The sequence below is a fragment of the Sminthopsis crassicaudata genome, chromosome 1 (assembly GCF_048593235.1).
Source record: "Sminthopsis crassicaudata isolate SCR6 chromosome 1, ASM4859323v1, whole genome shotgun sequence".
In the NCBI taxonomy this organism is placed as follows: Eukaryota; Metazoa; Chordata; class Mammalia; order Dasyuromorphia; family Dasyuridae; genus Sminthopsis; species Sminthopsis crassicaudata.
The window spans coordinates 63,044,786-63,071,149 of record NC_133617.1 but is presented as its reverse complement, the minus strand read 5'-3'; the positions used below and the strand labels follow the sequence as shown (position 1 = coordinate 63,071,149).

Sequence of the window (26,364 nt, the reverse complement as noted above, 5' to 3'; positions counted from 1 at the left end):
TAGCTGTGTGACCCTGGGCAAGTCACTTAACACCCCCCCCAAAAAAAAAAATTAGGTTGGATTGTACATACTCTTTGATCACTATTGGATCTGTATCCCAAAAATATCATAAAAGAGGGAAAAGGACCTGTAATATTCTATCTAAAATGTAATGTTCTCTGTTGAGGTTTTCTTGGGGATCTTTGTTTCAGTTCAGTAATCACCCCAAATGTAGCCAGGGATTAAAGTTCAAATCCTTTATTGTTTCCTTCAAAGCCCTATCTCCTTCATTTGGGGCTCAGCTAATTTTCTGGAGGCCTTCCTGATCTTGGTTTCAGTGGAGAAGTGAAGGAGGACAGTCTGCCACCACTTCTCTGTCTTCCCTAGTTCAGATTCTGGCTGAGTTTGATCGAGCTTATATCCTCTCTCATCAAAGGTGTGAATCTTGTGGAACTATAATAAGTACTAAGTACATGTACTGAACTAGAGAACTGTTAAGTACTGTGCTAAGTAACCATTGCCTATCAATTCCACTGACTTAGCACCTTGCAAGAATCCTTTGTTTCAAGTTCAGAGTTCTGGCCCATAACAAGGACCCATGTGCAAAAATGTTTGTAGCAGCCCTTTCAAAAAAAAAAAAAAAAATAGCTTTTCATTTCCCAAATACATGCAAAAATAGTTTTCAACATTCATCTTTGCAAAATCTTGTGTCCCCAATTTTTCTCTCTTTTCCTCCTATTCCCTCCCCTAGACAGCAACCCAACAAATGTCAACATACACAGTTCTCTCTATATATATCCACATTTATCATGGTATGTAAAGTCTGGCCTAGCTCTCTGGAGGGGCTCGGGACCGGCCCAAGAATCTCCACATAGCTCACCCTAAGTATTCTCCAACTAGATTGACCACATCATTACATACATCAAATATGTGCGTAGAAAATCATCTCACGTCTGCAGTATGTGAATGTGTAACGCAATATTGTTGTTCTTTAAGAAATCTTCCTAAATTGCCGTCCCAGCCAAAAGTCTTCAAACTAATAATTCTGCAGGTCTGACCCTAATACTCTCTCCTCTCATCCCCTCCCTCCAACAACCCCAGTGGCTCCCTACTACCCACAGGACAAATATCAGGTCAAGGACAACAACAGTTAATCCTGACAGTACGTTCCAGGCAAGGTGCTCAACTTCAGAGACTCAAAGAAAGAAGCTCCAGCTCTGCAAGGGACTCATACTCTATAGAGAAAGAGCCGGTTTCCCGGGTTTTCTTCCAAGAATCAACACCGATGCCACGTTCTGCGTGAAACCTCTCCCCCCCGCCTCGCACCCACCCCGAGGTCACCTGCTCTTCGCTTGGAAGACGTGGTGTCTTTAAATGTCCAGTACACAGGAAGCGCTTAATAAATGCTTGTTGCTTGACTGAGAAGCGTGGAGAAATGGCTTTATAGGAGAAGATAAATTTTGTTTCCGAGAGAAATAGTAACAACCCACGAGAACTAGTAAGGTCTCCAAGAAACGAGAAAACTCTTTTACCACAGGGCGGGAGGGACTCAAACCCAAGCAGCTTTTCAGGGCCCCGCCTCCCAGGACATCAACTTCCGGATTGCTGATACCCAATGGAACTTAAAGGATGGAAGGAGCTAGGGCTGTTCGAAAGATTGCCTGAGGAAAATAAACCTCTCAGAGAAGGCTACTTAAACCACGCCGGCTGTTATTGGGACAAAACGGAGACCAATTGGAAACGGGGAAAAGGCGAAGGCTAATTCTTTTTTTTAGAAGTAGTTTGGGTTTTTTTGGTTTTGTTTGAGTAAACTGGCTCTTTCTGGGCAGCCCCGTTCTGCGCCAGGCAGAGAAGGAAGCCCTTCCCAGCCGAGGGCTTCTTCCTCTGAGGCGCGCGGGGCTAGAGGTTGTATCCGGGTTAGCTAATGGGTCGGAACCAGGACTGTCGCTCGTTGTCTCGTTCGTGCTCGCGCTCCCCGGTCCCCAGAAGCCGGAGGCGGCGGCGGAGCCGAAGCAGGAGCCGGGGTCGGAGCAGGAGCCGGAGCCGGAGTCGCGATGGACGGCGGCGACACGAGAGCAGCGAGGGGCGAAAGAGGCGGCGGCGACGGCGGAGCCGGGAGCGGAGAGCAGGGTGAGGGGACCGCTGCATCCGGAGTGATCTGCTCTCAGTGGGCGTGGGTTTGTGGGGGGGGGGGTCTGATTCTCGGGGCTCCCCGGGGGGGGGGGGTCTGCTCTCAGCAGAGTGGAGGAGGGAAGGTGCACGCGCGCCTCTGTCTCTGCGTCTGCTTTGTAACACCCTCCTCGACCTGCGTGAGCTGTTAGTGATGAGTTTAGATTCGGGGAACCAAAATAAGGAGATCAGGGTTCCTGGTGGTCAGAGAGTTAAACGATGAGGTCAGTGACAGGCTCGGGGTTCAGGGAACCAGATGAGGTTTGGCTCCCTTAAGTCCCCTGTAGGACCGGTGCAAGGCTGGGAGTTTGGGGAACCCCCTTTCTGGCGGCGCAGAGGTCCTTCCTAAAGGAATTTACCAACCTGAAAAGCGAGACTGGTGAAAGAAGTTTATCATTGGCATTGGGAAGTCAGCCTTTGCTGTGCTTGAATAGAAAGGCTGAATTCCTCAGGGGCAAGGTCCTGGCAGAGACATGTAAAGTCCTGTTAGGGAAATAGGTGTGCGAGCTAGAGAGAGGGCAACGCTGAGAGAATGTAATTTCAGCGGGCAGAGGCTTCCTTGGCATGGCACGTTAGGTCCACTTTGAGGAGAGAGTTTAACATTGGCTCTTTTATACTAGAAGCCTTTGGCTCCAATCCCAGGCCTGTTCCCGACGGGGCTCCTGGGTGCAGTTGGAGCTGGAATTGAATGAGTCTCTTTCATTCAATGGGAAGCTTAATCAGTAGTGTTAGCAGTGGGAGAGGTGCTCTCCCCCTCAGGATCTTTTACAGAGGCCCGGATTCAAGAAGAATCTGCCCTTCAAGGAGTTTTAGACTTGGCGGCTCCCCTGTCACTATCGCTAAACCTAAAGTCAGGATGAACCTGATTTAAATCCAGCCCCAAACACTCAGTAACTCTCATGATCTGGACACTTCACGGAAATTTCTAAAATGGGGATATCAGCACACTCTTTTCAGGACTGTGTTGAGGATGCGATAACATTGTATCCTTGAGTCGTTTTGTAATTCACAAGACCCGTATAAAAGCTACTATTAATAATAGGGAGCACATAGAAGGCTTTGAGTTTTGTTATTAACTATCTAGTTCTCCCAAGGACCTCCTCAGCTCTCAGGAGTTCACACAGTTTCAGTTGAAAGAGACCTGAGACCACCTAATAAACCTGGACCTGAATTCCCTTCTGCAATAAACTAGGCTCCAGCTTCTGGGGACGGCTCCCAGGGGAGGGAAACTTGCCCCTCCAGAGGCCGCCTTTCACTTTTTCTGTACAGCTTTGATAGTTACAAAGTAGATGGAAAGCCTCAGTTTACTTCTTTGCTCTTTCTACCCATTGCCTCTGCCCCTCACCAGTCGGTACAAGTCTGATCTGTCCTCCGCCATGACAGCCTTTCTAATACAGGACTATTCTTCCTGCCCCATCATCATCAAATGGATGTCACTTCTCAGGGTTTGAACCCAACATCAAGAAGTGGTTTTGAAGGCTGCATGGTGCCTTGGAAAGAACACTGAATCAGAGTTAAAGGACATGAGTTCAAATCTCACCTTATCTACTTTATACCTGTGTGTGTGTACCTGTGTGTGACTATGGACCAGCCATTTGATCTTCTTGAGCCTGTTTCCTCATCTGTAAAATTAAAGCTCTAGATCTGTCCTGTGACTCCCAGATCTCTACCCTGAATTTCATTCTTGCGTTGTCATCTGTCAGCTGGACACTTACCTTGATAGTCCATAGGTCTCTCAAATTCATCATTTCCTCATGTGAATGCATCTGTTGCCCTAAACCACAACTTTTTAAACTAATTGGTTCCTGTTTAGTTGGTTCAGCTCCACTATCCTTTCCATCCTAATTCACAATCTTGGAGTTATCCTTTTTTTTTTTTTTTTTTTTCCCCTAGTAAATTTGTTTTTAATACACATTGCTTTATGAATCATGTTGGGAGAAAAAAATCAAAGCAAAAGAGAAAAACATGAGAGACATATTAGAGATGTTAAAAAAAAAAAAAAAACCAACAAAAAACTGAACATAGCATGTGTCGATTCACATTCAGTCTCCTTAGTTCTTTTTCTGGATGCAGATGGCATTTTCTGTCCAAAATCTATTTGAATTGCTTTGGATCACTGAACCAAGAATCAAGTCTTGCACTTTCTTACTGTTATTGTGTATAATGTATTTAGTTTTGCTTTTTTGCTCAGCATCAGTTCATGTAAATCTTTCCAGATCTTTCTAAAATCAGCTTGTTGAGCATTTTTTATAAAACAATAATTCAGGTTGTTAGGTGGACTATTGCAACAGCCTCTCAATTAATCTTACTTCCAGCTTCTTCCTCCTCTCTAATCCATCCTCCACAAAGCTGTCAAATTCATTTTTATTTCAACAAAAACAATTTACTGGGCAATTTAGAAGATCTTTCAGGAAAGAAGATTAAAATATTTTGTTACAAATTTCTGAAAATGGGTTGTTCAACTGTAATCATTTGTGCTGCTTGAGGTTAAAAGGGCTAACTTTTTTTATTGATCTTTTTGTTTTTGCATCACTTTCATTTCTGATTGTAACTTCTCCCCTTTAAAAATTATTTTTTCTACAATTCAGCTAAGATCATATTTCCTCTGGAGTTTAGGACCTTGCCTTCTCTCTCAAAATAGGGGTTCCCTAAGGTCAGGAACTATATCTTTTCCTCAGAATTGGGACTTCTAGAAGGTAACAGTGCTCTTAGTTTTCTCCCCTTCAGCAGCTTTCCTGAGACTGAACCTATGGCTCCTCAAATCAGGGCTTCCCCCAGATCCAGGCATCATCTCAGACTCGATATTCTCATATCTTATTATTGAGTTTTACACATAGGGCAATGAGATAGGTTGTTTGTTGCAGGGATAATGGAAAGCCTCGTTCACAATTTAGGATGGTTCAGACACTCTTCTGACTTAATATCTTATCAAGATTCTTGCTGATTTGGAAGAAAAATGGGAATTGTCATCTAATAGAGACAAAATAGCATAGTGGATAGAGGTCCAGCCTTGAAGCTAGGTCAGGTCAGGTCTCACCTCAGCAAATAATATGTAACTTTAGATAAGTGACTTAAATTTTCAGTGCCCTAGGCAATTCTCCAAAACTTCATATTGGTAGAGGGAAAGAATCACTTCACCAAAAATCATTTCATTAGTCCCCTGAACTAATGAAATCACAAGTCCATTCTTTATCCCCTTCTGGTCTAATAAGTATTTGGAGGAATGTGCAACAATCTTGATGAACCTGTTCAAATACGCACAGCAGTGGGGAACACTAAAGTAAAGACCAAGAACTGGATTTCTGTTGCTGACTTTGGCACTGACTTAACTTGTGGCAGGCAATTTCCCCTTTCTGGATGTTGGAAAGGACTACTGAGTTAAACTCATATCTTTATAAGAACTCAGAATATCAAACAAACAATCATCCAGTCTTTCATTGAATGTCTATATTAGAGAATAGCCCCGATCATTAGAAAGTTTTTTCCTGACATCAACTTTAACATTTGTCTCCCTGCCAATTTCTACCCATTTTTCCTAGTTCTACCTCTGGAGCCACGTAGAATAGATTTAATCTCTCTCTTCAGCATGACAGGTTTTTCAGATTTGGGAAGATAGCTCTCTCTTCTCTTTCAAGGTAAACATTCCCACTTCCTTCAGCTGATACTTTTGTGAAATGATTGAGGGCCTTTCATCATCCTTGCCCTCTTCTGTTTTCTAGCTACTAGTTGTGGCGCCCACAACTTAATCCAGTACTCCACATGTGGCCTGTCTAAGGCCAGAGACAAAAGGACCAGCACTTCCCTTTTCTTTTTTTTTTTTTATTAAAGCCTCTTATTTTCAAAACTTAATAATGGATAGTTTTTCAACATTTGCCCTTGCAAAACCTTATGGTTCAAATTCCCTCCCCCCCCCCAGATGGCAAGTAATCCAATATATGTTAAACATGTTAAAAATATGTTAAATCCAATATATGTATACATATTTATACAATTATCTTGCTGCACAAGAAAAATCATATTAGAAGGAAGCAGTAAACTGGGAAATCATTTTTAATATTCAAAGGCTCTGATAAAGGCCTCATTTCTAAAATATATAGAGAATTAACTAATTTATAACAATTCAAGCCATTCTTCAATTGATAATTGATCAAAGGATATGAACAGACACTTTTCAGATGAAGAAATTAAAACCATTTCTAGTCATATGAGAAGGTGCTCTAAATCACTATTGATCAGAGAAATACAAATTAAGACAACTCTGAGGTATCACTACACACCTCTCAAATTGGATAATATGACAGGAAAGTATAATGACGAATGTTGGAGGGATTGTGGGAAAACTGGGACACTAATACATTGTTGGTGGAGTTGTGAACTGATCCAACCATTCTGAAGAGCAGTTTGGAACTATACTCAAAGGGTTATCAAACTGTGCATACCCTTTGACCCAGCAGTGTTAATACTGGGCTTATATCCCAAAGAGATCTTAAAGAAGAGAAAGGGACCCACATGTACAAAAATGTTTGTGGCATTTTTGTAGTGATTAGAAACTGGAAACTGAATGGATGCTTATCAATTGGAGAATGGCTGAATAAACTGTGGTATATGAATGTTATGGAATATTGTTTTGTAAGAAATGACCAGCAGGAGGATTTCAGAAAGGCCTGCAGAGACTTATATGAACTGATGCTAAATGAAGTGAGCAGAACCAGGAGATCATTGTACATGGCAACATCATTATCGTATAATAATCAATTCAGATGAAAGTGACTCTTCAACAATAAGATGATCCAAGCCATTTCCAATGATCTTGTGATGAAGAGCCATCTGCAGTCAGAGAAAGGACTGTGAACTGAGTGTGGATCACAACATAACATTCTCACTCTTTTTGTTGTTGTTTGCTTGTATTTTTGTTTTCTTACTCATTTATTTTCCTTTTTGATCTGATTTTTTCTTGTGCAGCAAGATAATTATATATAGACGTTTACATATATTGGATTTAACATATTTTTGCCATGTTTAACATATATTGGATTACTTGCTTTCTAAGGAAGGGGATGGGGGAAAGGGAGGGAAATTGGAATGCAAGGTTTTGCAAGGATTAATGTTGAAAAAGTATCCATGAATATTTTTTGAAAATTAAAGAACTTTAATTTTAAAAAATCAAATCAAAAAGGTGAAAATGAGAAAGCAAAATGCAAGCAAACAACAACAAAAAGAGTGAGAATGTTATGTTGTGATCCACACTCAGTTTCCACAGTCCTCTCTCTGGGTGCAGCTGGCTCTCTTAATCACAAGATCATTGAAACTGGCCTGTATCATCTCATTGTTGAAAAGAGCTACGTTCATTGTATGTGACTGCTGCCATGTACCACGATCTCCTGGTTCTGCTCATTTCACTTAGCATCAGTTAAGTTTCTCCAGGCATCTCTAAAATCCTCCTGCTGATTGTTTCTTAACAGAACAATAATATTCCATCACATTCATATACCACAACTTCTTCAGCCATTTTCCAATCAAGGGGCATCCACTCAGTTCCAGTTTCTAGCCACTACAAAAATGCCACAAACATTTTTGCACATACAGGTCCCTTTCCCTGCTTTAAAATCTCTTTGGGATATAAGCCCAGTATTATCACTGCTGGGTCAAAGGGTATGCACAGTTTGATAACATAGTTCCAAATTGCTCTCCAGAATCTCTGGATCCTTTCACAATTGCACCAATAGTGTTTCAGTGTCCCAGTCTTCCCACATCTCTTCCAACATTCAGCCTTATCTCCTGTCATCTTAGCCAATCTGAGAGGTGTGATAGGGGTACCTCAGAGTTGTCTTAATTTGCTTTTTTCTGATCAATAGTGATTAGCCTTTTTTAATTTTTTTGAGGGTGAAGTTATTCTTAAGACTAGTCAAATTATTAGCAACCCTGCTTTGAGCAGAGAGCTAACAGACATCCAGGTAGTTGGTGTCCCCCATTAGTATTTTCATGACTTCAAGTCAGCTTTGTGATCCTTGTACCCAAACATTTGTTTCCTTTCTGTGCAGTAACAATGTCAGTAATATATGCAGTAACAATGTTTCTTCAGCTTTTGCCTGTGTAGATCTGTATAGAAATATACTTTGCCATGTTTCTATTTCTTCATAAGATTTTATCTACTTAATATCCATTGTTGCTTTGCCTCTACTTTTACCAATCCTTTTCAAGTAAGGCACATAGATTGAGAACACTATTCTAGGCATGGATCTTCTCCCACCAAATTTCACTCATACCTTGTGCTTCAAATTTAACTCCTTGCATTTAGGATCTCTATTTTGTGCGCTGGCATATAGACAACTAAGGCTGTGAATTTTATTGCTGACTCCTTTCTTGGATTTTTTTCTTCTGTAAAATTTCCGAATGTTTTTTATTGCTATTTATTTTCCTGCCTTGTCTGTAGTATCTGGCTATTACAAAAATAATGATACCTAACCTGTATTTTAAGGTTTGCAAAGCACTGTATGTATATAATGTTATTTGATCCGGAAAGCAGTGCTCCACAGGAGATACTATTATTATCCTCATTTTACAGATGAGGGACCTGAAGCTTTGATCAAGTGAGTCCTGCAGCTAGAAAAAGTCTGAGTTGGAATTGGGTCTTCCCTGGGCCAAATTTGGAAGTGTTTCCAATGGCCCATACTGCAGACATATATTATCAATTTTTTCTCTCCCCATGCCCTTTTCAGTGCAAAATCTTTTTGATTGTGTTTTCGTAAATGCAGTTACATTTACTCTTTTTAAACTAATAATAATTCTTTTTTTCAAGCTTTGAGTTCCAAATTCTCTCCTTCCCTCCAATTTCTTCCCCACCCATTAAGAAGGCAAGAAATATATACATTCACTTTTGTGGGGTATATTCCATCTTTGTCTAGGGATCTGGCATTCCTATACTTTAGACTGTGAAATAATGGGGTTTGACTAGACAATCTTCAGTTATACACATATTCTCTCTAATATTCTTTGATTTGTGATTCCCTGTGGAAAGTCTTTCCCCTGCCTGCTATCTACAATGTCACAGAATCTAGAAGCTGAGCTTGTAGAGTCAGTAAAAACTTTTGGTGTCTTTCATAGTGAAAGATGTTTTGATTTATTCCACAGATCAGATTCTGAGGAAGAGCGACATAGGAGAAAATCAAAGAAATATCAGACTTCTGAAAGGATTCATAGAAGCCCAAGAAAGTCACGGCCCCGATCTCGGGAACCTTCCCAGTCAGATTCTGGGAGTGAGTCACGGAGGGGTCACAGGAGCAGGCGCAGGAGGAGACATCGTCATTCCAGGTCATCTACCTCCTCAGTCTCTTCAGCATCACCTTCACCACCCCGTTCTCAGAGCCCACAAGAGGCCCTAGACAAGAAATTGAGCCTCCAGGAACGACGGAGGCTGAAGGAAGAGAAAAAGCAGCAAGAAGAGTTGATGAAGGCCTTTGAGACACCTGAGGAGAAACGGGCCCGGAGACTGGCCAAGAAAGAGGCCAAAGAACGGAAGAAGAGAGAAAAGATGGGCTGGGGTGAAGAATATATGGGTTATACTAATACCGATAATCCCTTCGGAGACAATAATCTTCTGGGAACGTTCATATGGAACAAGGTGAGGGGCTGGCTGCAGCCTTCCCTGGATGTGTAACCATGCAACTTTGTAGGGAGAGCAAATTAGAGTGTTAACAGTGAGCAGAGACCCAGACACCATCCCACCTAGGAGCCTGTTTTAATAAATAGGGTAATTGTGGTTCAGAATGGGGAACCAGTCAATAAGCCTTTATTGGACACCAGCTCTGGGCCAAGTACTGTAATGGGCCCAGGGGACACAAATACAAGAATTAATCAATCCTTGCTTTGCAGGAGTTTACATATTATGAGAAATGTCTTTCCCAAGGCCACATTGCCAGTCATTGACAGAGAGTAGACTTCAGTCCATGATTCTTCCTGCTACTTGCTAGTTCACTTCTGGTATATTGAGTTTTCCATGTGCCCTGGCCACTCAATTCTTTATAGTCTTCCTTCACAATATCTTTTACATCCTTCCACCCTTCAACCCCATGCCAGTTTATAGAACCCCTGGTCAGAGGGGATCTCCATATCATTTAGTCTTAACTCTCCCTACAAACATAATACCCACCAACAAGTAGATATCCAACCTCTATGTAACAACTTCCAGTAATGATTTACTCACCATCTCCCAAGGCAGCCTCATCTGTTTTTAAATAATTCGGATTGTTTATCTTTGAATCCAGCTGAAATTTCCTGACAATACCCAATCTTAGTTTTCTTAAGCAAAATAATCCTAATAAACTCCACAACAGATCTTAAGATGTTTCAGTGAATGGACATTTATTATATGCTTCATACTGGGGATATAAATATTAAAAGACACTCCTGCCCTCAAGGAATTTAAATCCTAGTAGAAGAAAACAACACAAATAGGAAAAGGATGACCAAGAATGGAAGCTTTGGCCTTAGGAGTCACAGAGACTATGTGATTGGTTACTGTGCTCAGAGCAAAAAAGGGGGGTGGGGTGGAGGTGGAGGTAAAAGTGGGTAGGAAGAAGAACCATGGCAGTTCTTATATAGGAGTCAGGGAGTGCTTAGTTCTCCTTTAGTTGATTTAGGAAGACTTCATGAAAAAGTCTTATTTTTGAAAATCAGTACAATGTAATATACAGGTTAATCTTATGTTCCCAGACCCCAAAGAGTCCATGGATAGATTAAGATGTCCATGAGTTTGGAAGAGAGCAATGTTATATCATTATATCTTTATTTCCATATGATTGGTTTCCTTTGTGTTTTATGCATTAAAAACATTATTTTGGGTTCATGACCCAAGTAGTCCCAGTGTAATCGAAGAAACTTTTGGATTTAGAATCAATTCCTAAAACCTGCTTGGGCACATATTATCGTGAAACCTTGGGAACAAATTAAAAAAAAATAATAATAATAATAAAATAAAATAAAAACCTTACCTGTTTTCTTCTATAAAATGGAAAGATTGCTTTCTTTGATTTGCAACAGTTACTCCCAGCTCTAAGTGCTGTGATCCCATGACTACCAGAATATAAAGCTAAGGGGATATTAAGATCCCTCCCTCCTTATCACTATACTCTTCCCGGTAAATTGACAGACAGCAATTGTGTAGTCTCTTTGCAGACATGGAACTGGAACTCAGCTGGTCATGTGTTTGTCTTTTCCAGGCACTAGAGAAGAAGGGGATCAGCCACCTGGAAGAGAAGGAGCTGAAGGAGAGAAACAAGAGAATCCAGGAAGACAATCGACTAGAATTGCAGAAGGTAGTAGTTCAGCCAACCCTCACTACCAGGGCAAAGCACAGTCTCTTTCACTTAGCCCTCCCTCCTTTTTGGATTTCTTTCCTAAGAATAGCTGGTTTTTCTCCCCTCGGTTTCCCCATCCCCTCCACCAACACCAACACCACTTCTCCACCCCAATGATGGTTCCTCTTCCATTTCCCAGGTAAAACAGCTGCGATTGGAGCGAGAGAGGGAGAAAGCCATGCGGGAACAAGAGCTGGAGATGCTGCAGAGGGAGAAGGAGGCAGAGCACTTCAAGACCTGGGAGGAGCAGGAAGACAATTTCCACCTTCAACAGGCCAAGCTTCGGTATGTCAGGGGCTGGCAAGTGGGAGGGAGAAATGTCCAAAGTGGTATGAGCCTCACAGACACAGCCCTGACCGGGCTGGCCTTCATCTTTCCTGAGTTGCCACATCAAAGATAAAACATTATTGAATAGTTAAGGGAAAGATGGAGGGTTTGTCCTCAACAAGATGAGGACCACCAAGGATAAGTCAGGGCCTAGCAAGCCTAGCAAGGATTTAAGGGAATCTCAAGCAGATAGCTTTAAGGGCTCAGCTATTGGATCTTGAGGTCCAAAAATATAGAGAAAAGGCTCAAGAACCCAAAGGTAGGTGAAATTGTGGGCTCTTCTCTTCCCTACCCTTCTTGGTACTATCTTTGCACTGGGTGAAAATACCTGCTCAAGGGTAAATGCCATTTATTAGATAATCAAGCTCTCATTAGTTTCTAAGTCGTGGGGCAGTGAAGGAAGGGCACAGAGCCTAATGTTTACACACACACACACTTTGGCCCTGAGCCCTGATCAGCTGGCACACCCTTTGACCCAGCTTCCCACCAGTTTATGAAGATTGTGGCCTCAAGCACACATCTGTAGCAGGCCATACAAATGACTCTATACTGCTACTGTGTTTTATGGTTAACAAAGTACTTTGCTCACAGGGCCCCTGTAAGATAGCTGGTGCAGTCATTATGACATTTTGTAGATATGGGAGCTGTAGCACAGCAAGGTTGAGTGACTCTTCTCCAACTGCACAGCTAGAAAGGCTTGGCCCTGGGCTTCCTTTGATGGGCCCTTCCCTTTCCATCTGTCCATCTCACTGGCCCTCTCACCTTGGCCACATGTGTGCTCTAGGAGCTCAAACAATGACCAGACACCACAGTCTTCTCAACTATATCCATTGGAAACCACTAACTCCCTTCATTGCTGTTTGCAGTTCTAAAATCCGTATAAGGGATGGACGGGCCAAGCCCATCGACCTCCTGGCCAAGTATATCAGTGCAGAGGATGACGACCTGGCTGTGGAGATGCACGAGCCCTACACCTTCCTCAATGGCCTCACAGTGTCAGACATGGAAGACCTTCTAGAGGACATTCAGGTATCTCTCCTCACTGCCACACAGGGACCAGTCTTTGCCAAACACAAAGCGTGCCACTCAGAAAAAGTCCCTAGCTCACCTAGCTATTCTTCATCCTGCTTGTGATCTCCCCCTGATAGTCTATGTCTCAGCTTATCGGGAGCGCTCCCCTTTTTCCACCCTTTTACTCACATTATTCCCTAATTTAGCATGCCTCACCCTCCTTCCTCTGCTTTCTGTCTTACTTTTATCCTTCAGATGCTGCCTTTCCAGGAGACCTAATTCAGAAGTTATCTTTTCTTCCATCTTGTCTATTCTATTTTGCATTATAGTTCCCACTTACTACATATTTGGGTCATATCCTGTTTGCTGGATTGTAAGCTCTATCAAAACAAGGACAGAAACATTAATTTTGTAGCTCCTGCTCATAGCCTAGCATTACACTATATACATATATATTGAGCCTTTAATAAATGGTGGACGGATGGTCTCTGCACCTTTGCTCTCACTGTTCAAATGTTGGGGCTTAAGTCCCCATTCTGCTTTCCTTCTGAAAGACTTGGCAGGTCACTTCATGTTCCTCATCTGTAAACTGAGCAGGATTTGACTAGGTGTCATCCCTTTCAGCTCTCAGTACTGTGAACCTAGAAAGCTGTTTCTCTAATCACCTTTTGCAAACTTCCAAGCTGAATATCCACTTCTTCCAAGGTTTTTCCTGACTGGCTGGCTTCCTTTCACTCTTTCAAGATGAGTCTGAGAGATGGTGGTCCTAGGTGATGTTCGGGCAGTGGATCACAAGTGTTCTTGCTCTTCCAACTTCAGGTATACATGGAATTGGAACAGGGCAAGAATGTAGACTTCTGGAGAGATATGACCATCATAACAGAGGATGAGATCTCCAAACTCCGCAAGCTCGAGGCATCTGGAAAGGGCCCAGGTAACTGGCAGGCATCCCTAAAGGCCTGGATCAGTTTTGGTTGGCAGGGTGATGGGAGGATGTGGAGGTATCCAGGGCTGCTTTTTAAAAACAAGAGTGTACTAGAAAAGCTTGGGACAGGAAGACAGGCAGCCTGGGTTTCCATCCCAGCACTGCCTGGTTTGTGATGTGATCTTGGAAAAGTCCCTTCCCCTCTGTGAGCTGTGGTTCCTCCTACCCCCATCTCCCAATATGGAAATAAAGGGATCACACTATATTATCCTTAAGGTTTTTTTTCTAGACCTTGACATTTTTAAACTAAAAATAGCTTTGAAATGGTATTGGTCCCATATTGGTGCTATTTCCCTTATGGCCACTGGGGGGAGCTGCTGGGATAAGTCTTTGATTGAATTCACCTCATAGATACAGTTGATCAATGCATTCAGTAAACATTAAGTGCCTACTGTATGCCAGGCATTGTGCTAAGTTCAGGGGGATATAAAGAGCCAAAAGACAGTTCCTACCCTTGAGGAACTTACAGCCTTGACTGATAGACTTGTGAGAACTGGAAGGGTTCTTAAAGATCCCTTCCCGCTCTTTTTACAGATGAGGTCAAGGGGCTTGATCAAGATATAACTAATTAACAGAAGAGCTTATACTAGAACTTGAGTCTCTTACCTTCAAGGTCAATGAGCAGTGAATTTGGAGACTGGGGACCTGTGTTCTCATTCTGCCTCTGCCACGTATTACCTATGGGGCTTTGGGTAAGTTGCTTATCCCTCTTGGGCCTCGGTTTTCTCATCTGTAAAAAGAGGGGGTTGGACTAGTTGATCTCTAAGATGCCTTCTACCTCTAAACCTTTGATTCCCAGAAGTGTCTGCTATAGCACATAGCCTCAGTAGATGTATAATATTGATCTTGAAGGTGATAGGGAGCTGCTGGAGCTTATTGAGGGAAGGGGGTGATGTGCTCAGATCTGTGCTTTGGCAGAAAAGTCAAGAGGATGAAGATGAAAAGGTCAGTGGATCTGGCAGTTAAGAGCTTGTTAGTAGATTTGGAGAGATGATTTTTTGTTTGAATAATGAGGCTGAGAGGGAAAGGGAGAAGGGTGTAGCCAGAGCAGAGAATGGGCTAGGAAAGAAATAAAAAGGTCAAGGGTTTGGAAGTCATGGTGAGGGCAAAGAAGGGAGGAGAACGTAGGTCTATGCAGCTATGATGGCCTGAGAAAGAATGAAGAAGATTGAAGGTCACAGTGAATTGGGAGAACAGGACTTTGGGGGATAAGACAAAGGGGTGGTGGAGTCATGAAAACAGTAATGATTAGATAAGAGAATTTGAGAGTTCACAAACATGAAAATAGAACATTTGTGGATGATGACAAGAAAATGAAGGTGATTTCCTTATATAGCAAGATGCAATGGAGGAGTTGTAAATGCAAGGCAGTTTTGGCAGGTGGAAGCAGCTAGTGGAGCAGAAGAGGCCTTCCTGAAGGAGAAAGCCTGGTACTGAGCTCTATGTGAGGATGGGGTAGGCAAAGAGTCAGTTCAGACACGAGGGGACAGCCTATGCAAGGACACAGCAGTGAAAGATGGCATGTCACATGTGAGAAACTGCACAAGCTACATGAAAGATAGTAGTATTTTGTAGTAAACTTGGAAATGTTGGTTGGAACTGGGTTGTATAGAAGAGATTTTATATTATCTTGGAGGCAATAAGAAACAAATGGAGCTTTAATCTGAAAAATGTCATAGTCAGACCTACTCTTTAGGAATATTTATCTGTCCTACCAAACTCCTTTTATGAAACAAAAATATGTTGTTGATACCTAAACCAGGAAGGACCAAAACAAAGAAGATTATAGACCAATCTCCCTAATGAATATTGATACAGAAATCTTAAATAAAACATTAGCATGGAGATTACAGCAACTTATCACCAGGATAATACACTATGACCAAGTAGAATTTATATCAGGAATGCAAGGCTGATTCAGTATTAGAAAAACTGTTAGCATAATTGACCATATCAGTAACCAGACTAACAAATCGTGAATATGTCAGTAGGTTCAGAAAAAGCATTTGATAAAATACAATAGCCATTTCTATTAAAAACACTCCAAAGCATAGGAATAATTGAAGTTTTCCTTAAAATGATAAGTAGCATCTATTTAAAACCATCAGCAAGCAATATATGAAACAGGGACAAACTAGAAGTATTCCTAATGAGGGCAGAGTTGAAACAAGGTTGCCCACTTATCATCAAGCTATTATTCATAATTCTACTAAAAATGTTAGCTTTTAGCAATAAGAGAAAAAAAAAGAAATTGAAGGAATTAGAGTAAGTAATGAGGAAACAAAATTATCCTTCTTTTCAGGTGATGTGATGGTATACTTACGAGAATCAATTTTAAAAACTACTAGAAACAACAACTTTAGTAAAGTTGCAGGATATAAAATAAATCCACATAAATCATCAGCATTTCTATATGTTACCAACAAAGTTCAGCGAGAAATAAAAAGATTGAAATCCCATATAATTTAAAACAACTTTAGATAATGTAAAATATTTAGATAGCTACCTGTCAAGACGAAGCCAAGAATTATATGAGCACAATTACAAAACATTTTGCACACAAATAAAGTTAGATCTAAATATTTGGAAGTATATCAAGTGCTCATGGATAGGCTTAGCTAATATAATAAAAATGATAATTCTACCTGTCATACCAATCAAACTGTCAGGAAATTTCTTTATAGAATTAGAAAAAAATAACAAAATTCATCTGAAAGAACCAAAATCAAGAATTTCAAGGAAATTAATGAAAAAAAAATTTGCAAAGAAAGGTGGCCTAGTGGTATCTGACTTAAAACTATTATAAAGCAGAAGTCATCAAAACCATTTGGTATTAGCCAGATAAGTGGAATAAGTTAGGTTCACAAGATTCAATGGTCAGTGACTATTGTAATCTAGTGTTTGATAAATTCAAAGAAAAAAAATCTCACCATTTGACAAAAATTTCTGGTAAAACTGGAAAATAGCATGGCAGAAAGTAAGCATTGACAAATACCTAATAGCCTATACGAAGATAAGGTCAAAATAGGTTCATGATTTAGACATAAAGGATATTACTATAATCAAATTAGAAGAACAAGGAATAGTCTGCCTCTCAGATCTGTGGAGAAGGGAGGAATTTGTGACCAAAGAAAAAGCAGAAAATATTATGAAATGCAAATGAATAGTTTTGCTCATATTAAATTTAAAAGGCTTTGTACAAACAAAATGAATGCCAATAAGATTAGAAGGAAAATAAAAAGTTTTTATAGCCACTGTTTCAGATAAAGGCCTCATTTCTTAAATATATAGGTAATTGACTCAAATTTATAAGAATACAAGCCATTCTCCAATTGATAAATGGTCAAAGTATATGAGCAGACACTTTTCAGATGAAGAAGTCAAATCCATTTCTAGTCATATGGAGAAAATGTTCTAAATCACTTTTGATTATAGAAATGCAAATTAAGATAACTCTGAGATATCATTACATACCTCTTAGATTGGCTAAGATGATAGGAAAAGATAATGATAAATGTTGGAGGAGATGTGGGAAAACTGGGACACTGATGCATTGTTGGTAGAGTTGTGAAGTGATCCAATTATTCTGGAACTATTGGAACTATGCCTAAAGGGCTATCAAACTGTATACCCTCTGATCCAGCAGAACCTCTACTGGGTCTATATCCTAAAGCGATCATAAAAAAGGGAAAAGGATTCCCCATGTGCAAAACATGTTTGTAGTGCCAAGGAATTGGAAATTCAGTGGATGACTATCACTTGGGAGATGACTGAATAAATTATGGTATAAGAATATAATTATTATTCCATAAGAAATGAGAAACAGGCTGATTTCAGAAAAGCCTGGGAAGACTTACAAGATGCTAAATGAAGTGAAAGGACCAATAGAACATTGTACACAGTAACAAGATTATGTAATGATCAGTTGTAATGTAATGGACTTGGTTCTTTCCCACAATGAGGTGATTCAGGGCAATTCTGATAGACTTGGGATGGAAAGAGACATCCACATCCAGAGGGAGGACGACAGGGACTGAATGAATGTGAATCACAACATAGTATTTTCACCTTTTTTATTCTTATTTGTTTGCTCTCACACAGCATGACAAATATGGAAATATGTTTAGAAGAATTGCATGTATTTTGAAAAATAAAAAGCTATCATTTTTTAAAAATAGGAATAATTATCTCTGAAGAGGATAGATTAGGGAAGAGAAACTAATTGGAGGATAGGCAACAGTCCAGCTTGTTTGTGAGTGATGAGACCCTGAATCAGGTGGTGCTTATAGATAAGGGAGCTAGATCCAATAAAATTTGGAAACTGATTGGACCTAAAGCTGGAAGGAGAGGAAGGAAACAAGAGTGATTCTTAAGTTCCTGGGAAGATAGTGGTACATTTGGCAGAAATACAAAAGTTAGGAAACAAGAGAATACTGAGTTGTGTCAGATATTTGAATTTTAGAAGTCTGTGATATTGAGTTAAAATGTCCAGAAGGCCACTAATTATGTTGGACTAAAACTCAGAAGAAACACTAGAGCTGGATATATAGATATGGTGGTTTAACATGGGCGCTCATGAGATCCCCAAGAATCACAGCACGGAGAGAAAAAAGACAACAGAGGAGACTGAAAAGGCACAGCCTCAGGAGGAGGAGAGGGCACAGCATCACAAGAACCCCAAAAAGAAAGCATCTTCATTGAGAGAGTGGTCAGAGAGAAGAAAGGGGGAACTTTCCCTGTCTGTGGGACCCTGATTGGGGAGAAGGGAAATATTGGGCCCCTGGACAGGGCACTGTGATGATGTAGAGGGGCAGCAGAGATCCAGCTCAGTGATGGGTTCTCTCCTCTCTCCACAGGAGAGCGTCGAGAAGGGGTAAATGCCTCTGTCAGTTCCGATGTACAGTCAGTGTTCAAAGGCAAGACCTACAATCAGCTCCAGGTGATCTTCCAGGGCATCGAGGGCAAGATCCGGGCAGGGGGGCCCAACCTGGACATTGGCTACTGGGAAAGCCTGCTGCAGCAACTTAAGGCCCACATGGCCAGAGCCAGGTGAGGGAGGCTAGAGAGAGGGAGGGCGGACTGGAACTCAGGACAGCCAGGTAAAGTCGGCTGTGACTCTGGGCAGAATGCTGAGAAATCTCTTCCCACCTTACTTACCCTGCTGCTGGAACTCTTATCTTCCCAGAAATCAGCCGGAGTCAGGATCACTAACCATCTTTATTCTTAATCTTTTCCGGTCACTCTCCAACGCCAGGTCACGAGTGTGAGAGAGCGTGAGTTCCATGACCCAAGTTTCTCCTCCTCCTCCTCCTCCCACACAAGTCACTTCCCCCTCTGTCCCACCAATCAAGTCAGCACAGAACAGCTGAGGAGGGTCAACCTTCAAACAAGTTAATAGGGAACTGTCCAATTGGCATTAGTCTCACGTGCTTCATTATCCAAGTGCATTGCTCAGTTCTAGCCCTTTACACCCTGTGTTGGCCAAGGAGAGCCAACACCACTTAGCTTCCTCCAAGCTGATTAATGGCAGCCTTGCCCACAAGTGCTTTGAAATCCTTTGGAGAGCATTCTGGATCTACAGGGATGGAGTATAATGTCTCCATCTGACTTAGTGATTCAGAGTTTAGAGGGACTCATTCTGAGGAAATTCAGGCCCACAAAGGAGAAGTCACCTGCCCCTAGAGCTGCTTTCCAGAGGGAGAAGGAGCCCCTCCAGGGCCCTGGCCCCATCATTTGGTGCTACATTGTTTCACACTGTCATCTCCCCCCACCCGCCAGATACTTGATGTTCCAGCCAATGGGAGTCTACACAGAGCCTTTGCTGCCCCTCACCCATGCCCCCATCTGGAGGGTCCTCTTCTCCTAGGTCCTGCCAAGCGCAGCTCCCAGCATTTTCTCTGTGGCTATCTAGTCCCTGAATGAGAACAAATGGCCAGACCTTGCTTGAAGATCTCCAGGGAGCATCCTGAAGCAAACTAGCCTCCCTGTTTGGGCTCTAATTGCTAGGAATATTTTTCTTACTATGTGCTGAAATCTCTGCAGTTTCCACCCATTGTTTCTAATTCTGGTCTCCCAAGCCAAAATGAATGAGCTCAATGCCTCTCTTTCCCTTGGTGGCCTTTAAAATGCCTGCAGAGGGATGGCCATCTGCCCCTGGCTGGCCCCCTCTTGTCACCTGATATGGGCAATGAAGATATTGGCCCTTCCTAGCTGTGTGACCCTGGGCAAGTCACTAAACCCCAGCCCTAAAAAAAATAAAAATAAAAAAATAAATAAAAAATAAAGATATTGGCCATCTTCCTAGGACACAGGGAAGGTGCCTCCCAAGAAGTCCGGCCTTTGAGAACTGTTTCCTTTGTACCTCTCTGATGCACTGAACTGGAATGTGTGATCTACACAATTCTGCATTTGTGTCTCATCCCCCCAGGAACTGTGCTCGTCCGAACTTTTATCTCCCCCTGCCCCCATGTCCTCACGGACCGTTTTTGCACATTAAGTGCTGAATTAGCATTTGAGTTTCATTTGGTCTGCATACTAGGTGCCCAGAAGAAGGGGTTTTGGTTGCCCTTTCACCCGTGCAGAGGTCCTGACATGTTTTCAGTTGCAGCTGAGCATGGAAAGCTCCTCAAAAGAGTCCGTCATGGCTCATGCTGAGGAGCAACTATGTCCTTCTATGTTCCAGGCTCCGTGAGCGCCACCAAGATGTGCTCCGGCAGAAACTGTACAAGCTGAAGCAGGAGCAAGGCGTCGAGAGCGAACCCCTATTCCCTATCCTCAAGAAAGAGCCATCATCTCCCAGTGAGAGGTGCGTGTTCCCAGTCACCAGCCAAGGAGGCGGGGTGCTGAAGGCCTTCCTCCTCCTTTCCCCTGCTTATCCAGCCATCTCTGACTGGGGTCGAGGGAAGGGGTCACAAGGCAGTCAGAACCTCAGTGCTGAGTCGCTTGCATGCCCATGATTTGCCCTTCGACTCTGCTCTGCCCTGTGCCCAACCTGTGCCATTGTGGTCTCAATCCGTCACCATCTAAGGCTCTTCTCGACTTTGGAGTCCCAAAAGGGAGAAAAGTCCTTGTTCCCCACATGTGGGGGGTCACCCTACTCCTTATCTAGAAGAAGAGGTTCTGAGCCTTACATCCAGGTCCCCCAGTCCTTCCCATAGGAAGTGATCACAGGGGACGTGTCCCTGGGTGGGGGGGGGAGGCATCCAAGAAGAGAACAAGACTCCCCAGAGAAATCTCCGTGATGGAAAAGGTGGGCCAGTGAGGAGGGGGACCAGAGCCTGGGGACTGGATGAGGGGGACTCTGGTGCAGGCACTGAGATAATAGTGTGAGGGAGAGCGGGAGCCTGGGAGGTCCCCCTGTCTCACCCCTTCTGCCTCTAGGTCAGAGCCTGAAGAAGAAGCTCAGGCCCAGCCGGGGCCTTCCACCTCCAGGGTTTCCGAGGAGCCAGAAGCTGAAGGCGAGGCCCGAGCCGAGGGTGAGGGGGAAGGTGAAGGTGAGGGGGAAGCTGTGCTAATGGAGGAGGACCTGATCCAGCAGAGCCTCGAGGACTATGATGCTGGCAAGTACAGCCCCAGGCTGCTCACCACGCATGAGCTGCCCTTCGATGCACACGTGGTGGAAGTGGAGGAGGACCTTCAGCGCCTGCTGCTTTCTCGGCAGCAGCTGCAGGTGACAGGTGAGTCAGCAGGGGCCATGCGACCATGGGGGGCGGGATTATGGGCCCATGCTTTTCTCCCAGACTGGGCCTGAGGCTGCCCGCTGCCCAGGTCAGTGAGAGCTTGTAGCTGTGTGTCCCGGGTTTTTGTTACATGATCCCACTGCGAGCCCAGTGGGGGATTCTGCTTTCCTCCTCTGTCTCCTCATTCTCTTCCCCTCTCCTCCCTCTGTCCTCTGAGCTCGCTGTGTTAAGAAGTTGTTTATGAAGTCTTACTCTGGGCTTCTGTGGGCAGCGGAGGGGACGGGGGGTGGGGGGGAGAGCATGGTGCAGCGAGAGGGGGCCTGGTCCAGAACCAGAAAGTCTCATCACAGAATCCTGGTAGCCTCAGTTTCCTCGTCTGTAAAATGAAATGGAAAAGGAAATGGCAAACACTCCAGTATCCTCACCAAGGGAACCTCAGAGGGGACCACAGAGGTAGATGGCACTGAAAATGTCAGCACAGTAAAGTACTAGAGGGAGATTACAGCACGGAGGTGGCCGCTCCCCGGGTTGTGTCACTAGTCAGGAGCCTTTGGACCCCAATAAATTAGGACTTTCTGAAGACTTTATCAAGGCTTGGGTGGCGTGGTGATCAGTCACCCAGCCAACAGAAAAGGGGAGGAGGTACCCTGGCAATTAGGTAAGAGGTGGGGGCCAGAAACAAAGCCAGTTGTCAAGCACATGGGCAGGCTTTGAGCAAGCCCCATAATCCCTCGCCTCCCTCTGTTTGCACAGGAGACGCCAGTGAGAGTGCCGAAGACATCTTCTTCCGCCGGGCCAAGGAGGGTATGGGGGCCGACGAGGCCCAGTTCAGCGTGGAAATGCCCCTCACCGGCAAGGCCTATCTGTGGGCCGACAAATACCGGCCCCGCAAGCCTCGCTTCTTCAACCGGGTCCACACGGGCTTCGAGTGGAACAAGTACAACCAGACCCACTATGACTTTGACAACCCCCCCCCAAAGATTGTGCAAGGCTACAAGTTTAACATCTTTTACCCGGACCTGATTGACAAGCGCTCCACGCCTGAGTACTTCCTGGAGGCCTGCCAGGACAACAAGGACTTTGCCATCCTGCGCTTCCATGCTGGACCTCCCTACGAGGACATCGCCTTCAAGATTGTCAACCGGGAGTGGGAGTATTCCCACCGACACGGCTTCCGCTGCCAGTTCGCCAATGGCATCTTCCAGCTCTGGTTCCACTTCAAGCGCTACCGATACCGGCGATAGGGGGCCCGGGCCCGGACTGCAGCCTCCGAGAGAGGCCGGAGACAACAGGCGGACGCGCTCGTGTGCTGGCGGCCCCTTGGTCTCCAGGTGGGCCTGAGGGATTCGTTCTTTGCCCTGTGCTTCTTCCTTTTGGAACTCCTCCTTTGTACCTAAACCTGATGTCAGAGTTTCTTCAGGACTATTTTCAGCCAAATAAAAACCATTTTGGAGTAAAAGTTCCATGTTTTCCCTCCCCAGCTTCCCTTTACTGCATGTGTCTGAATTGGGGTCAACTTCAGACAGGCTTCTAGTTACTCCCGAGCCACTAGGTGGCAGTTTAATTTCCCAGATGGCTACAGTTTTACTACAAGCCAGCCTGTCCTGCGGGGGGTACACAGAAAGGGGAGCACATAGAGCGGGTGACATGAAGTGGCAGGGCCCACCAAATGCCCTCACCAGAGAAATCTCAGCCTCTAGGATGCCAGGGCTGGACAGGACCCTGAGGGGCTCAGCCAGCTCCGCGGATTGGGATGGGGGAGAGAGTGAGAGATAGATGGGTTTGGGTTTTCCCCCTGACCTCTGAGACTTGTTTTTTCTTTCAAACACTGGCTTCCCCACATTGCCAGAGGAGTTTGACATAGAGCTAAGAAGCCCCGCCTAAAAGCCATTTAGTCCAGCCTTCTTGTTTTAGCAATGAGGAAGCTGAGGAGCCCAAATCTGGGAATGAGAACAGAACCGGGATTCCCAGTTCTCAGTCCTTGTTCTTTGTTCTGTGCCATATTTCCTCTGCTTTTGTAGCCCGCCTTATCTAGGTAAGGGACGGGGGAAACTCTATAACAAAAGCTGTTTTGTCATGAATTTTATAGGGCACAACCACTGAGCACTCTAGGCGGTCAGAAAAAAGGCGAAAGTAAGAATCGGAGCAGTCAAGAAGGCTTTGAATTAGCCTTGAAGGGTAAGTAGACTAGTGTATGAAATGCCATTTGAAGCCATCTCTACATCCTCACCGGCACAGGATTGTCTGTGTAATGAAGGTGCCTTGGGATGCATCCTGGAGCACTACCTCATAGGGAAGGAACACAGGGGTCCCAGGAAACCTAGGAAATCTGTTTCGGTCATTCATTTGCTGTGAGAATGGGCAAGCTATTTTCTGTCTCAGTTTCATCTTCACAATAAACATTTATTAAGCTCCTGCTGTGTGCCAGTTCCAGCCCCCCTGGAGTCTAATCATAGAGGATAATAACATGCAAGCAAATACATAGAAAGCAAGCTGTATATAGGATAAATCAGAAATAACAGAGAGAAGGCCCTGAAATGGGAGCTGGGGAAGGCTTCCTGGAGAAGGCAGGATTTTGGATGGAGTGTGTTCCAGGCATGGGGCACAGAGACCCATCAATAATGAGAATCAAAGCGTCCATGGTGGGGAGCAAAGCAGAAGAGCGCTGGAAAGGTGAACGAGGGGTTTGGGTTCCAGAAGCTTTGTCAAATAGAGCGCATAACTGAGGTATTCCAGAGGTGTCTTAGGTTCCCAAACAGTATTGTTTGTATCACTGTGTTTTCAGTTTGCTCTGGACCTATTTCTTCAAAGCTTATAAGGAGCCCCTTCACTTTGGTCTGCTGGAAGTGTAGCGGAACCACCAGTTCCATTTCTTTTTTATTTTTTTGCTAAGGCAATTTGGGGGCTTAAGTGACTTGCCCAGGGTCACATAGCCAGGAAGGTTATGTGTCTGAGCCAGATTTGAACACAGCTCCCAGGGCTAATGCTCTACCCACTGCCCCACCTGCCCCCACCACTTCCATTTCTAAACCAGGTGAGTTCAGGCCTCCTTTGGGATCCTCTGGATGCCCAACCAGCTCAGGACATGCAAGCTTAGCTCCCAGCCACAAGCCAGAATTAGAAACATGCACCATCACACCCAACAGCACTAATTTTATGCACGTCTGATCTTTGTAACTGGACCCAGGGGAGACCCTCAGCAAGTTGGATTAAGTGACCATCAGATGACCCTGAGCCATTAATCGGGCTGACCAGGGACAGTGGCTCTGATTCTCTAGGGGAGGCAGGGTCTGGGTCAATCTAAGCTGAACTTAACTTGGGCCGGTTTCCAGAGGGAGGCTCCTCTGAGGGAAAAGCTGGCCGGCCCAGAACTCACTCTGTCATCCCATTCCCATGCACACATCCCCATCACTGACAGAAAGCTCTGCCCGGAACCGAAAACCCAAGCTTGGGGCAAAGACCTGTCTCTAACTGGAACCTGTCTCCTCTTTTCCTTTCAGAGCCTTTGCTTTTATCAGTCTGGATATCAGCTCCAAGCCTTTAAAGCCAAACTTTGAGCAACGAATCTCCCCTACACTTAACTGGCTACATCTTGTCCAGAGGTTGCATCCTACTGATAGTCTTGGACAATCCGGAGTCATTTTTGCCACAAGGAAGCATTGGAGGAGCATTTGCCTGAAAGAAGAAAATCTTTCCTACTTAAATATTTTTAAGCCCATTTTTTTTTCCTTATTCTCTTATCTCTGGCCAGGTCTTAAAGCAGGACTTCTTAAAGTTTTTCACTTACGACCCCTTTTTGACTAAGAAATCTCTATGTGACCCCGCATATATATATATATATATATATATATATATATATATATATATAAAAGCTATACAAACCACACATTTACTAAAAATCTTTTTTCATGATCCCCCACAATCAGTTCCTGGACACCAAATGGGATCACAGCCTACAGTTTAAGAAGCTGGAAACTAGAGCACTTACCAGTATTTAGTCCAAGATTACCTCCCGAGGGAAGTCATAGTCACACTGAGTCCAACGTTAACTTGTGGCTGTCTCAAAATGATGTAAATAGACGTACATAGACATACAAGGCTGGTCATGCGCTAGTCCATGAGTTAACCCTCCAAAAAATCAGTTAAATTTGGTCTAGATCTGAGCTGTGTATGTCTCCGAAGCCTCTTTTCAAGAGAAAATGTACACTTATTTAACAAAATAAAGGCAGCTTTTCCCAGAGGTTGGGCAGAAAAATAAAGGAACTTTCAAGAAAGCAATTCTTGTTAGCCTCCCCCCAAAAGGTACCTCCGTTCCTGAAGCCCCCTCCTCAAATTGAGTTCCTCTAAGGACATCCATTTTGAAATAAAGTTATGCTCACTCCCTGACTGCCTCTCAATTCTGCTCACTCTCCAGCACCGTGCTCCTTCTGCTTTTCAGCTCCGGTTTTTGTGTTGCCTTCCCCTGTTAGAATTTAAGCTCCTTGAGGGCAGGGACTGTATTTTTGCTTGTATTGAAATTCCCACAGTTTAACACATTTCCTAGCACATTGCCAGTGCTTAATAAATCCAGTTGACTTGTTAAATTAATTGGTCAATCAAATATTTCTGTTTATGTAGTCTGGTGCTGGGGTACATGGTCCCTTCCAATCTGGAGAAAGAGCCTTGGTACATAATGAGCTCCAAACAAATGCACTTGAGTCAAGTCTTACTGGATGGGCAGAATTTTTTTTTTTAATTTATAATTTTTTTTCACAGTATATATGCATGAGTAATTTTTTTATAATACTATCCCTTGTATTCATTTTTCCAAATTATCTCCCCCTCCCTCCACTCCCTCCCCCCGATGACAGGCAATCCC

At 43.7% G+C, this 26,364-nt stretch overlaps 1 protein-coding gene across 2 annotated transcripts; it reads left to right on the top strand.

Moving 5' to 3' along the window:
* The first annotated feature begins 1,857 nt into the window (after window positions 1-1,857).
* On the top strand, window positions 1,858-25,368 carry CACTIN (cactin, spliceosome C complex subunit). Of its 2 annotated transcripts, XR_012488689.1 has the most exons (12): window positions 1,858-2,109; window positions 9,280-9,769; window positions 11,367-11,462; window positions 11,644-11,789; window positions 12,698-12,860; window positions 13,662-13,776; window positions 18,684-18,876; window positions 20,510-20,632; window positions 21,208-21,503; window positions 22,260-22,837; window positions 23,596-23,684; window positions 25,007-25,368. XR_012488689.1 is itself a non-coding variant. In XM_074307572.1 (10 exons), exons 1-10 carry the CDS (start codon window positions 1,904-1,906, stop codon window positions 22,748-22,750), a joined length of 2,319 nt encoding a protein of 772 aa, XP_074163673.1. In that variant the 5' UTR covers window positions 1,858-1,903; the 3' UTR covers window positions 22,751-22,965. The 2 variants fall into 2 exon arrangements, 1 of the variants encoding a protein (XP_074163673.1); XM_074307572.1 differs by lacking the exons at window positions 23,596-23,684; window positions 25,007-25,368 and having other exon boundaries at window positions 22,260-22,965.
* The last annotated feature ends 996 nt before the right edge of the window (window positions 25,369-26,364 follow it).

Excerpts from the sequence above, each read along its gene's own strand:
- CACTIN (XM_074307572.1), top strand. The coding sequence starts at position 1,904 with ATGGGTCGGAACCAGGACTGTCGCTCGTTGTCTCGTTCGTGCTCGCGC. Across the intron at positions 11,790-12,697 it reads CTTCAACAGGCCAAGCTTCG|TTCTAAAATCCGTATAAGGG; the intron begins GTATGTCAGGGG and ends TGCTGTTTGCAG. Across the intron at positions 12,861-13,661 it reads ACCTTCTAGAGGACATTCAG|GTATACATGGAATTGGAACA; the intron begins GTATCTCTCCTC and ends TTCCAACTTCAG.